This window comes from Austrofundulus limnaeus, unplaced genomic scaffold, assembly GCF_001266775.1.
Source record: "Austrofundulus limnaeus strain Quisiro unplaced genomic scaffold, Austrofundulus_limnaeus-1.0 Scaffold55, whole genome shotgun sequence".
Taxonomy (NCBI): Eukaryota; Metazoa; Chordata; class Actinopteri; order Cyprinodontiformes; family Rivulidae; genus Austrofundulus; species Austrofundulus limnaeus.
In genome coordinates this window covers 221,220-234,636 of record NW_013952457.1, presented here as the reverse complement: position 1 = coordinate 234,636, position 13,417 = coordinate 221,220, and the positions used below count along the sequence as shown (strand labels likewise).

Here is a 13,417-nt window from a genome sequence, read left to right as displayed (position 1 = left end):
GAGAGCCAGCCCCGCCCCCGGCGACCATCCAAGCCCCAAGCCCACCCACAGCCCAGGACCGCACCCGGCGGGTGGTTTTCTTACAGAAGAACAAGAAAATTCAAACTATTTTCATGACATGACATGAATCATAAATGCGCTGCATCAACAAATGTGTTTGTGTTTTTGTTACTTTGGGTTTTAAATAAAACTCATTTCCTTGTTAAATGTTTCGCTCTGAACTATCAAGTTCTAAGAAATCTATCATATTGAGTTTCAAATCCTCAAGAGATTAATTACTTATTTTAAAAATAAGACATGTCAGTCGAAGACCTTACACCTTGAACCAAAAAGGACTTGAACTTGTGCTATTTCCTTTTTATAACTGTGATTTTCAGTTTTGATATGAATTTCCTGTGGTAAAAAAAAATCACTTGAATCAGAAAATTATCCATGATGACTAAAACCTTTGACTGATGCAATAAAAAAAACTAAAGAGACTTGCCTTGACTTCACAGATCATCGCTCTTTCACATTAAATTTGCCTGCAACTGACTATAAATCTGTTTTATTCTGCAAGTACTTACAGTATTACTGAACCTCCGTACAGTCATGGTGTTTAAGGCACTTTTACAGAAAACGCTGATTAAAATTCTTTCCACATACACAGACAAACAACTTAAATAAGAAGTGAAGACACGCACTGACTGGCACTAATCATCCATACAAATGAAGCTGTTTTATGCTTAAATAGGCCTTTCTTTACTCCATTAATGCCAGCACATAAACTGAAGAACTATCCGGATACTGTGTTCAATGATAATCTGCGCCTGGCAGAGCCGCGGCTTCATGAAAGGCTGATTATGTCTAGAAAACTTGTGAAATGGACAGAACGAAATCTCAGTTAATCAAGTGGCAGCTGCGTTCATCAAACTGGGCCAAAAACAACCAGAGAGGAAAAACAGACGAGAAAGCTGAGAAAACTTTGAGGCAAAACTCCGTGGTGACAGAGATCATAACAACACTTTTATTTTTTCCAGGAAAAAAGAGATCGTTTCTTTTTCCTTTTTTTTACTTGTATTTTTAGAACTGTGCGTTTTCCTGACACAAATGAAAAACACTATCTGATAATGTAACCAAATGTACACAAAGTAACGCATTTATTGTCCCATTGTTAGCATTTTCACAAAAAACTGCACCATTTTATGTTTAATTTGCTTTTCTCAATATTTTGTAAGACTGAAATAAGGAATTTTCATTACAAGTGTGAAGGCATATACGTAGAGCTGGCTGACAATGGTTTTACAAAAAAATCCCACCTTGTTTTAATGTTAGTTGAAAGCAAGATACATGGCCTTTTTATGAAACAGATTTGTGATATGGCTGCAAAAAGAGCCCCCTTTAAGCTGCCTCTGGGCATTCAGAAATCATCGATCAAACCACATCCTGCAAGTTGCAACAATGTGAGATAAAAAACTGAGGCCAGTATGATGCAACCATGGAAGGCATGGAGCTATGTGGATGTAAAGCAGTACGTATAAAACATGCATCAGACATTGTAAATCCTGGTCAAAAATAACTGTGTGTCTTACTACATCACAACCTTACCCCTGCACAGACTGACTGCTTTGACCATGTGACTACCTACAAGTTCAGAGGCTTAAAAGAGGCAGGTTGACTTTAACCCCACCCCCGTGCTGACAATTCTTTTCATAAATCCCACCAAAATGAGATGAAGGCATTTCAAATTGGCTTGAAAGAGTTTTGTAAGAAACTTTAGACAACTAGAAAAAAGCAGGAAGCATGCATGAAGTATGCATCCTCTATAGAAAATGTCTTTAAAAGGGCAATATCATGTAAAATAATTTTTTTTTACTTTTATATCATGTTATAATGTTTTACTCTCATAAAAAAAAAAACATGCCCAAAGCCTTGCTCTGACTCATTCATGCATGTTTGAGAAATCCTGCAGCAAATTTAGGAAGCCATGCTGAGGAGCAAAACGACAGGTGGGGACCAGGAACGCCCCTGGGATGTGTCTTTGAGCCGAACTTCCTCATGGTGGAGCACCCCCCACCCCACACACCCTGCCCATGACTCCTGCAGGCTCTCAGCAGTAACAAAGCAAACGAGTGAAAATGAAAGTGAAACTGAAACTGTCTGCTGACACTACTTCTCACTCAGTGAAGCTCTTTTCAGATTAAAAATACCTTTGAGGAAATGTATTTTCAGATGCCAAGTAAACCGCATCATAGCGGCCCCACCCCCTCGCGAGCGCAACACCCCACCCCACCACCACCACCACCACCACCCCTGCACTGAAGTGGGCAAAACGGGAGTGGAAGGGGTTCTCAAAGAGACAGAGGCCAATTTCAAGGCGTTTAGAAGAGGAAGTGATGAGAAGATACGTTTATTTTCTATTTAAACACAAAAAGAGCATTTTAATAACAACTAAAGGTGACATAGATACTTTATTATGGTACAGTATTTAAATATATGCCTAAGAAACACATAATATTGGCCCTTTAATAATTTAGACTCAAGGTAATAACCTAAACAAAGCTGTGCATGTTAACAATCTGATGAAGTGCTGTTTAGCTAGAATCTTCACTTTGGTGCAATTAATAATCAGCTGCTGAAAAAGAACAAATGCTTTCCATGACAATAAATGTTTGAATTCACTTAAAAGTGGTAGTTTTTAAAAGAATGATTTTTTTATTTATCAATATGAATCTTTAAACAGAAATCAGGACATTTAATTAGTGAAATGAAGCAGAGATTTTATTGCTCTGCACAATAAACAAGCTTTTCCAAGACTGCTGCTTTAACAGTGAATGAATTAATCCCTTTTTCTCACCGTTCACTTAGTCTGTAGCAGATTTACCAAAAAGCAGGCAGCTGGAGGACCCTCCGCCAATGACTCAGTGGGACATTTTCTTCTGTTCAGTTTCTGCACAACCAGCTTCATGCTGCCCAACAAGATGTTAACAGCTACCTCACCCAATCTCACCTTGACGGCAACAAACTCAACCATGTAGCGTCAGCATAAGATTCACTGCTACAAAAAAAAAAGCCGTGCTACAAACTAAATACCGTCACATAAAACCGTTTTTGACGGTTGTGTGGGTTTATTCTGCGTAGCAATGCAAACGTGTGTCGTGGCCCAATTAAAATGTTTAAATCATTCAAAAAGATTATACACCACAGACAAAAACAACATATTATGAGTATGTTATAGCAGGTTCAAAAAATGAAGGAGGTTTGGCAGAACGCTCACATCACAGCCCAAAAAGACATGATTTGTCCAAATCACTGCACAGTTCACCTTCCTGAGAAATGTGTAGCCTGGTCTGAAGTTATGAACAAAACAAATTGCTGTTTGTGAGGAAAACAATGGACAAATCTATGGAGATGTTCTTGACTGTCCTCAACCTCATGTCCAACAAGCATGAAAGTCGTCTCTGAGTGACTTTTGGCTCCCCGCTGTTTCCAATCTGGTGCTGGACGCACGTGTAGGTAACTGTTCCACCAACCCTCAAAATGCCATTTCAAAAGATCTTTAACACTGTTCAAAGATTTTGTTAATAAAAAATATATATTTTCATAAACATACAATGAGTCAGTGTGCTAGATGAAGACGGTAGGGCAAAGATGTTCTGAGCTCCAGAATGTTATCAGTGAATCACCGCAGGCTGGGATTCCAGAAATACTGCCAACAGATCCTGCAGTCAATTAGCAACAAGACATGAACACAAGAGCAGCTGAACACAAACAGTGTTTGTTCAGGTTTGCAGAGATATATATCACCCCCGCGTCTCCCAAGCAAGCCTGATTGTTAGGGTTTTAAAGCACATGTGTGTATAAAATAATGAGGAAGTATAGGTTTATTCCCCCAAAGTCACCACCGTAAATGTCAAGCAGCTGCTGTAAGTTGAGCCCACTTCATAAGCCGCCTATAAATCTGGCAAACAGGAGGTGAGGCAGAGCTGCAGTCCAACAACCACACTGTGGTCGTTTAGTTACAGAACAGGAGTCCAAGCCGCCCTGGTCGCTCCATGCAGCAGCAGCTCCCTCTATTCACATGCAAATGCGAGATCAGGCAGCTGAGCGGCTTGAACAAAGTGAACACCATCACCCAGGGTCCTTAAGAGATCTCAGCTCTGGCAGGCGGCCTCCGGATATCGCCAGGAATTCATCAGCTGCAGGGGTTAACATCTGTCGAGCTCGCCCGAAGCCACTGCATTCAAACAAACTTCAACACAAAACCACAGTTTAAGCTACAACTGATTTATTTTTCCTTTGTCTTCTTACTAAAACCAGTCCTCGCGCACAATGAAGCAACCAAGCCATCTTGGTAGGACCTAATCAGTGACACTTGGGTGATATGGACCCATCTGCCTCGCCGACAACACATTAACCACCAAGTAATAACTCACAATAAGACAGGTGCACTCTGAATATCATTACAGCTCTGTCTGCTGCCTTTATGCAGGAGCCGAGCCCTTCTCATGTCCGGAGGCTGTGCAACCCGGCAGCTGTGATTGAGAAACAAGCAGCCGTCTCTGTGAATTAACATCCTTCCTCCCTGCTCAGCTGATGGGTGGCTGTCTGATGCAAAGAGGCCTGGATCTGTGACACAATTCAACCATCATCCAGCAGGATCTAAGCTGAATGCAGAATGCTGGAATCTCAAAGAGGTGGCCTTGGAGTAAGCGCTGTAAAATCTAACCTCAGAATGATTGAAATGGCTGCCTCTGTGTTCGTTTGGTCGGTTTGAATTTACTCATTTGGATTTGATTTGATTTGATTAGTTACAACAGTAAGTTGTCTAAACTCTGTTTCTGTTAAGCTGATCTAAATTAATTTGATTACAGTGTGGAATTTATAAGCGGATTGAAACAGAACAAAATTACACTGAACCTAAAAAGACACTTTCAACGTGATGTGACCTTTTGAAATGAGTTTAGCTTAGTTGGCCACAGTGAGTTATTTGACTGATCTTCTAGTGCCTCCAAAACGTACTTTCAACAAAATGTCTGAGATGAGAAGGCACAGAGTTGTAACCATTTTGGTCAAACCTTGTAAAGGACATTTTGATCTATTTCATGTGATGCTGATCATGTGAGATGTGCCCTCTGAGTTTGTTTTGAATGATTCTCAGCTACAACCACACCACAGTTTAGCTAAATATCTTTAAATATGACTAAATTTTAGCCACTTTTGTGTTGACTAAGATCGATTAGGCTCTCTTGAATTGGATTCTAAATGTCATTAGGATGTAGATGATTACTTTATGAGACTTTCACTAAAATCTCTCAGAAAGTTTATGAGATATTTTTTTAAAAAAACATATTTTATGAAGGGACATATTCGGTACGGAAAACCAAAGAACAGGCTGGCAAAAACATAATTGTCCTTTTGCCTTCTGTGATAAAAGCATGTCTCAGTTTTGTAAAAAAAAAAAAAAAAAAGGCATGAAAGATGCAGTGCAAAGAGGAAGAGACAGAGACTAAAAATGGTGATAACACAAACATGAGTCCACCAACCAAACTGACATGACCAGTTTTACCACATATAATTATCATATTTAAATTATGCTTTCAGCATCATATAATATGCAATAAATACTGTAGTTTTTAAAAGCCCAAATATATAACGATGCTGGATTGCTTGTCAGAAACCCAACCCCACCTCCTCCCCTGTGTTTGTCCATCACATCACTCTGACACTCCACACCGTCACTCTTGGTCAACAAAATGCTCTTATATTTCCACCTAACCCTCTTCTTCATGATTCAGACGACAGCCAGCCTAATGTATGTTGATCACATGATTCAAGCTCCCATGCCTTCAGCCAAATGCTTTGTTTGCACTGAGCGCCTACCCGCATTTCAGAACAGCATATCAGTATACCCAAAAACTAATGGAGTAAATTCAAACTGCACCACTGGATAGAGTTTTAGGTAAGTTTTTTGTATTTTATAGTTTGCAATATCTTTAATAATGAGCTGAAACAACAATCAGGCTAAAACCCTTTTTACAGTGTAAGGAGAAAGATGTGTATTGACAGATTTTATGGCTCAAGAAATGAGCCAGTGGACAAAAAGTGCACCTAAATCAGGCTGCACATTTTCTCAGTCCAGGTTTTGTTAAAAGATCCAGAGAGGCTCCAGAAGCAAATGTAGGTTCCAAAACTGAACCCAGGAGCAATGCATCTGGAATGACCAGGTTTTTATTCCCAATAAATCTTCTCCTAAATCTGGCTCAGAAACACTAAGAAGCCAAATGTGGACTCTACAAGGTCTAGGGTTTTTTTTTTTTTCTTCACCCAGCAACAAAGCTTGCCTTTTCTCCACACATTCAGCCTCACTGACACCCAGATACAGGGGAGAAAGAAAAAAAGGACACCGGCTGGAGCAAGTTTTTTACAGTCTAATGCTCATCGTGTCAGAGCATTGATTGGCTGTCACGGATTACTGATCACCTGACTGGGCTGAAGAAGTCTGCAAGGAAAGATAAATAAATAAATAAATAAAATAATAAAAAAGAACAGATTCGAAACCCACCTTTTACTTGGGTCTCGTAGTCCGCTATGATCTCCTTATCTTTTTTAAATTTGGTGGATGACATGGCTCCTCAGGCTTTAGGGTGAGACCCTGGACTCTGGTCGCGACTTGCAGCTCGATCCTCCGGCTCTCTTGTAATTTTTTTCCCCTCCCACCCCTTCAGAGTCACTGGCCTCTTCTTGAAGGCTAAACGCTATTGTAGTATTTCTGCAGCCCGGAGGCAGTCTATCAGATCACACACATGGACCGGATCACACCGGAGCATCGGTCCGAAGCTGCATTGCTTCCTCTCTTTCTCTCTTGCAGGAGTCCACAAAGGCTTCGCAATAACAACACACACACACACACACAAAGGCAAAAAAAAAAAAAGAAAAAGCAAACGAGCTCAGAACCGCCACAGCATGATGGTGAGGAGAGCAGAGCGACGCTTGAAGGTTCTGTTCAGGTCTGTCGGTGTCAAACAGACATGCGTAAAACCAGCAGCAGCAGCTCTGGCTGAAGAACTGCGCTGCGGGGAAACAGGAATTTAAAAAGAACATCACATGAGCCTCCTCACATTGTCACGCCAGCCAGCCCCCCCCCCATCCTGCCTCCCCGCACCCACGCAGACATTTGCATCACTTCAGAGGACATCACGTGAACTCAGAAACAGTTTCTTGCACCCTGGTCAAATGCACATTGCACGCGTTTGTTCACTTTTAAAGATTTACGCAGGGGCGCCATTGAGGAGGGGGGAAAGAGGGGCCCCCTATAAATCTGCTGTGCCACCACACTGCCCCCCTGATAGGTCAGACAGTTTTAAAGCAGATTTATATTCCATGAGAAGTGAGGAAATCTCTTCTCTTTATGGCGTTTAAATAGACATTGTTTTCCGTGAGGACATTTTATACTTTTAAATAAACCCTGTTGCTAATCTCCAGGAAGCCAGTCCCATCACTGCGTTCGTTTGTGGGACCCCAACTGATGATTACATGATTGACTGATGATGATCAGAATGCATGGCATGGAAATCAGATTGGTTAGTGTTGTTACAACACTGACCATCACAGAGATGGACGTTTTTGTAGTTGATGGAGAAAAAGGAAAACATTAGCAAATGTCTTTACAACGTTAATTTGTTCAGCAGGACTCACAGGCAGCATGCCAGCCTCTGTTCAGGAGAGCTCCCCCTATATTTACACTGTGTCCGCTCTGGTGCAAAGTCCAGAGGTGCTCCGAAAAGCGTGCCTAGGAAATGTGATATTATGCAATAAAGCCAGTGAAAAATTCTGAAGTCAAATCAAAACAATTAATTATTTGGAAAATGAACTTGAAACAACAGTTTAAACTGCTTCCCTGATTTTCCTTTTTAAAGCTTTTGGTTTCAGAATAAAATTTCTCATGATTTGTTTGTATTATGTGTGTAAGCATAGCCATAAATGATAAATTTAGACAGCATTTAAGTATAAATTTCCCATATATTTTTATGATTATAGCTAGGATTTTGAGGAAATGTAGTCCATCGTTGGTGAATTATTTCGAAAATATGGATGCTGTGCGAATGGTGTGATATGACCTTTGTAAATTGACTCTTTCTTGCTACTTGCCGTAGCACAACACAATGATAAATCCTTGATTAAAGTTTATGCTGCAAATATTGGAACCCAGAAGCTAACGTTACCTTCCAGCAGCTAATACTCTCATTGCCACAGAACAGCTCACAGCCACACTGGCTCCTGAGCATCTCATGGAACAGCGTGAGAACATTAAACGGCCCAGCCATTCAAATTTCTGGCCAATCACACAATAGTTGTTACAAACACCCGGTAGGAAAAAGTTGTGCTCAGACTTTGGGTCAAGAATGGTTCTCTCCTAATAGAACAAAATAACAGAGAGAGCAAAGTTCTTGAATATAAATTCAACTTTAAATTCATGATTTGTTCTGTTAGAATGTAGATTTTAATGACGCTCATAAAATGTACTGTACGACTACAACAATTTTATTTTGGATTCAACCTAATTCAAGATGGCTGCCACAGCTTATTGACATCAGCTAACACATAAGTGGCTACACACACTCAGTTAAACAGATTGAGCTAAAATTTGGCGTGGTAGTTGCCAAGAGTTAACCCCACTACATACTCCGAGAACATAGAGAGATGAGATTCTTGTTTAAAACTTTGCAGAGCAAGGCGATGGACGATATGCATTCTTTCAATGAGTTCTAGTTTCAGTAATAAAAATGAACTTAAGAGGAGCAGTGAGTTTCTGTGAGTTAACTAATGACTGTGCTGCTCCCAGTGGCCTAATATCAGCTGCAAAGTATAATAAAAATATAGGCTTGGCCTGGATCAGACGGTGATTCAATATCAGTCCCACTTTACAATGCTTTTCAAGTAACCTATATATGTATAAAAATGTCATAATAAAACTTTAGACATTTCATTTTTGTTTGTCATCCCAACTAAAAAGTGTCATCCCTTTAAAAACTTTCTGGAGGTGCCCCTGGATTTCTGATCTCTCCTTTAAGACTTTGTGTCCGCAACAAATAAAAGCTTTTATAAAGATTTTACTGTTGCTCAGTGCCATTCAGCAGCTGTTTCTACAACAACCTCATTAAATATTACATTGTTGATTGGTTTAACAGTCACTGAACAATGTCACCTCCGTACACGCTGTTGCCAAGGAAACTTCGCATTTTTTTTATCCCAGCCAGACTTTTAGCATGAGGCACATCTCAGCTGAGATTGTGATGATTGCTAAAGAAGCACTTCCTTTATACTCCAGGCTTCAGAGAGGTTTTTTGTGTTTTGTGTTCCTGCAAATCGGAACAATTAAGGACCTTTGTCTTTGTCATCACTCCATCTAATTAACTTCTCTTCCCAGCATTTCAATCTCTGTTCTTTTCGTCAGTGTAAAAAAAATAGAACTATCTTTATCTTTTGAACGAAAAAGAAAAGATACGTGTCATGTTCCTGTACAAGAACTGAACAGAAAATGAATGAAAATGCAAGTTCAGGTTCAGTTTATTTATATAGCGCCAAGTCACAACATAGGTTGTCTCAGGGCACTGTACATAAAAAGAACAATCTAAAGAAGAAACCAGCAGGCTGCGTTGAATCACTTCATCACAGTCTCCCATCCTGAGCAAACGGTGGAGAAAAAAACTCCATGCTAATCAGGAATAAACCTCCAGCAGAACCAGGCTCAGGACAGGCGGCCATCTGCCTCGACCGGCTGGTTGAGGGACAGGAAAGAGACACAGACAAACACAGAAGAAGCAGTTCGAGTTGGAAAACAAAACGCTTTAAAAGCTCTTCAGAAAGTCTATAGAACTATTGATCAAGACTACTTTAAAAACTTACAGGAAAGTCAGTCCCTCTGGAAGCAAAAAGTAGAAATTAGGGGCAGCCTAAAACCTTTTTACAGAGCTGTGCCTTTTCACAGTTCCATGAAACATTTGGTGAAATTGAACCAATTATTATGGTGTTTACTCCTATCTGTGCAAAATGTCAAGAAGAAAGACAGTCTTTGTAAGCAATATAGTGTCAGAAAGTGTCAGAAGTTTTTTTTTTTCCTGGCAGATACTGTCATGTAGATGATGGGAGGCAGGAGGAGGTGAGGGGGTGGCGACACTCTGTTATCTGTCACCTTAGCTATTCTCAGCTCAAAAGGCACCAGGCTGTTAACTCACATCCTGTGTTGGTGCAAACTGGTAAACTGACACACGGAGCACACATTTGTATTCCATTTGTGTCTGCAGCACACAGGAGTCAGAGTATACAGAAAGAAAGAATAAAATACATATATTCATAGGTTTTCTCTGAGTGATATTTGCAGGTGGACACTGACTGTAAAGTAAACAAACACAAATAAGCACCCATTGCAGGGGTTATGTAACCATTTTATGTGGTTCATTTAAAAGATACAACAAACAATAAAGCATGATTCATGATCTAAGGAATCATTTGCCCATGATTATGATCTGTTTACCCTGTTTAAACTAGTGTAAAAAAATAAATAGTTTTATAACCAACAATCACATTTGTGCATCTCTTTTGCAGTTGTCTATGAGTTTTGAATTTGTTTTGTAATTCCAGTCTGATGAACATGTATAAATCCCTCTATAGGATTGAAAGCCCCTGAGGTCCCTGACAGTGGACCTTTTTGTGTTATCAGTGAAACTGGACACGAGACAGGGCCAAAGATCCTGTCTTCTTGTGTTTGTCTGAATGTGTCAAAATTCAACCTGCTCTGTGTATCTTCATGGTTCTGCCCGTGTTGTTTCTCGCTCACCCGTCCGAGGAGTGAAGAAGAGCGAGGACGCATCACTTGTGTGACACACCAAGTGTGACAAAGGCCAGAGTAGCTGCGCACAGCAATGAACCCTTTCTGTAATCACTTCATTAATTCTTTCACTTAACTTGAGTTAGGGATGGTAAAAATCACTTCTTTTAGGTACTCTGGCACAAAGTCTGGATTTTACATGATCAGAGTCTCATTTCTGATCAACCATTTACACCAAACTGGTTGTAACAATCTTTATGTTATCATGAAGCAGAACCAAGAAGCTTAAAACTGGGTGAGGAAAAGCTAAAGTCTGCTAACAGGGCGACCCTAAACAGTTAAATGTCAAACATCACCACAGCATCAGCAAGCTGCCTTCCACCCAAGCAATAGGCGACGCCCACCAACTCAAAACAGTCAGACACCGGAAAGACTCAGGTACACTCATCTACTGATCAGGGAAGTATGACCAAAAGAGGTTTTGATGTCCAAAATGTCCAATATGGGAACAAGGTCAAGCCACACACCTGAAAACAAAAGAACTGGTGTACAGAGGAATGGAAGCAAGTGCTCTGGAGAAATACATTTAACACCCAGCCCAGATACCACAAAGATGATGGTCCTTTGGTGGCCCAGATGTGGTTTGGCAGAGGTGGTATGTGTTTGGGCCAGCACCACATAAACCAAACCACTGTGCCAGTTGTGGCATACCATCTTAAAACAGTGCCATCATTGCCAGAACTGGCCCACACCTGTCTGCTATGTAGACTGCTAAGAAATACTGGCAGGTGTTTTCAACACCAACAGGAATGTCTTGAATCATTCTCACATTTAAAACCCCGAACATGCAGCTAATGTTATTAAGAACTGTCTTAAGCTTAAAGAGGAACCACAAGTCTTGGAAGTGATGGTGTGACCCACCCAGTCCTGATGTCAGCATCATTGAGACAGAATCACAAGAAGCAACTGAATGGGACATCCACAGAATACGTGTAAAAAGTTCTCCAAGATGTTTGGAACAACCGACATATTGAGTTCCTTTAAGAACGGATTCCACTAAATTGTAATTTGTCTCAGATTTCTTTTCTGTTCATTCGGTTTACATAGTTAGCAGATAAAACTGTGTTTTCACATACAATAAACAATGTAGTAATGCCATATTTGTCAACCATCTCCCAGTGTGAAGCAATACTTGCAGAAAATGTGATTTTTGGGTAGAAAAGGTGACATTTAGTCACGTCTTCAAGTGTAACCTGAAAGTTATTGATAAGTGTTGTGTTGAGCTGTGGAAGGAAGGTGTGCCCCACTGTTAGATCTGGTTTCAGGTTATGACTCATGTGTTCTATTTTCTCTCTTGTCAGTTAATGACCCCGGAGCGATGCAAGGTAATCCCTCTCAAGATAAAGTTTTCCTTTCCCGTCAGCTGCTTTCTGCATACAGAATAAAGACATTATGCAGACATTTGACTTTGGCTTTGCCTATGTGGCATCGTTGACTTTCCAAAACTTTTTTATTTTTTGCTGCATGTGACTGTCCTCTGTGCAACACCGGCCATCTGCTGTGCAAAATCACAAACACCCACTTGTCTCTCAGACTTCACACTTACTAATCATTTGACCTGCAACAGAAGGCAAGAAAACAACAACATTATAATAGCTTTAACAAGCATTGCAGATATGAGTTGAGGCATGAAACAAGCAGCTTTAATTCCCAGCTACATCAGTGCAGACAGCTACTTATGTCTTAAAGATCAATCAGGACAGGGAAAATAAACAGAACTGCTCTTCATTTCCTTCTGCAAGATGTTAGACAGAATCTGTCTGTTACTTTTCACAGCCCAGAGGGACAATTAATCACAGAAGGAACTGTGACAGAGGAGAAGACAGTTACTCTTATCATCACTCGGAACATAAACTTCATTAATCGTGTGATAAATGGGAAAAGGAGATTACAGGTGACTGCACACGTCTAGTTTAAAATGCTTGCACTGCCGAAGGAAATTATAATTTTTATAGAGAAAAAAAATCAATGTAAGTTTATTTATTATGCTACCATAAGCAGCTTTCACAGACAAAATGCGGTTGGGTATTGTCACTATGACTAATTGGTTTAAGATGTGTTTTATAATGTCAACATTGTTTGTTTTAAAAGCAATGAACAAGTTGTTCTGTTCACAAGTACAGATATGTAAATAAACAATATGAAACAACAAATCTAATAAAAAATCCATATTTTATTCTACCTATATTGTTATGAGGGCTTTTATAAACCCTTTAAACATTACAGCTACTTTTCTGACTTCTATCTTACGTTCCTCTTGTCAAGTCTGTGTGGTATGTTTCTTATAATACTGCATTTGTTCAATAAAGCTGTTTTCTGCTCTAACATTATGAAACGTCGCCCTCTGTCGGTTACATGCAGGTTAGTGTCAGCAGTGGCGACTGAGCCCGCCCACCCCAGTCATGTCCAATCGTCGTTCTGGTTTAACTAAATCAACCAATCACAGTGAACCTCGTCCGAGCCTCTGAGGACAAGAAACGGAACTGTCAAATAAAAGGGGGAAAATTATAAAATATATAAATACATTTCTGCCTTTTAACTTATTAC

General features: G+C 40.1%; 1 protein-coding gene across 1 annotated transcript in view; it reads right to left on the bottom strand.

Moving 5' to 3' along the window:
* srgap3 (SLIT-ROBO Rho GTPase activating protein 3) overlaps positions 1 to 7,110 on the bottom strand; it is a gene marked incomplete at its 3' end in the record, with an annotated part of 58,036 nt that extends 50,926 nt beyond the window's left edge. Inside the window, 1 exon segment of the mRNA XM_014009040.1 lies at positions 6,545 to 7,110. Coding sequence (XP_013864494.1) covers positions 6,545 to 6,608 — 64 coding nt within the window.
* Between the last annotated feature and the right edge of the window lie 6,307 nt (positions 7,111 to 13,417).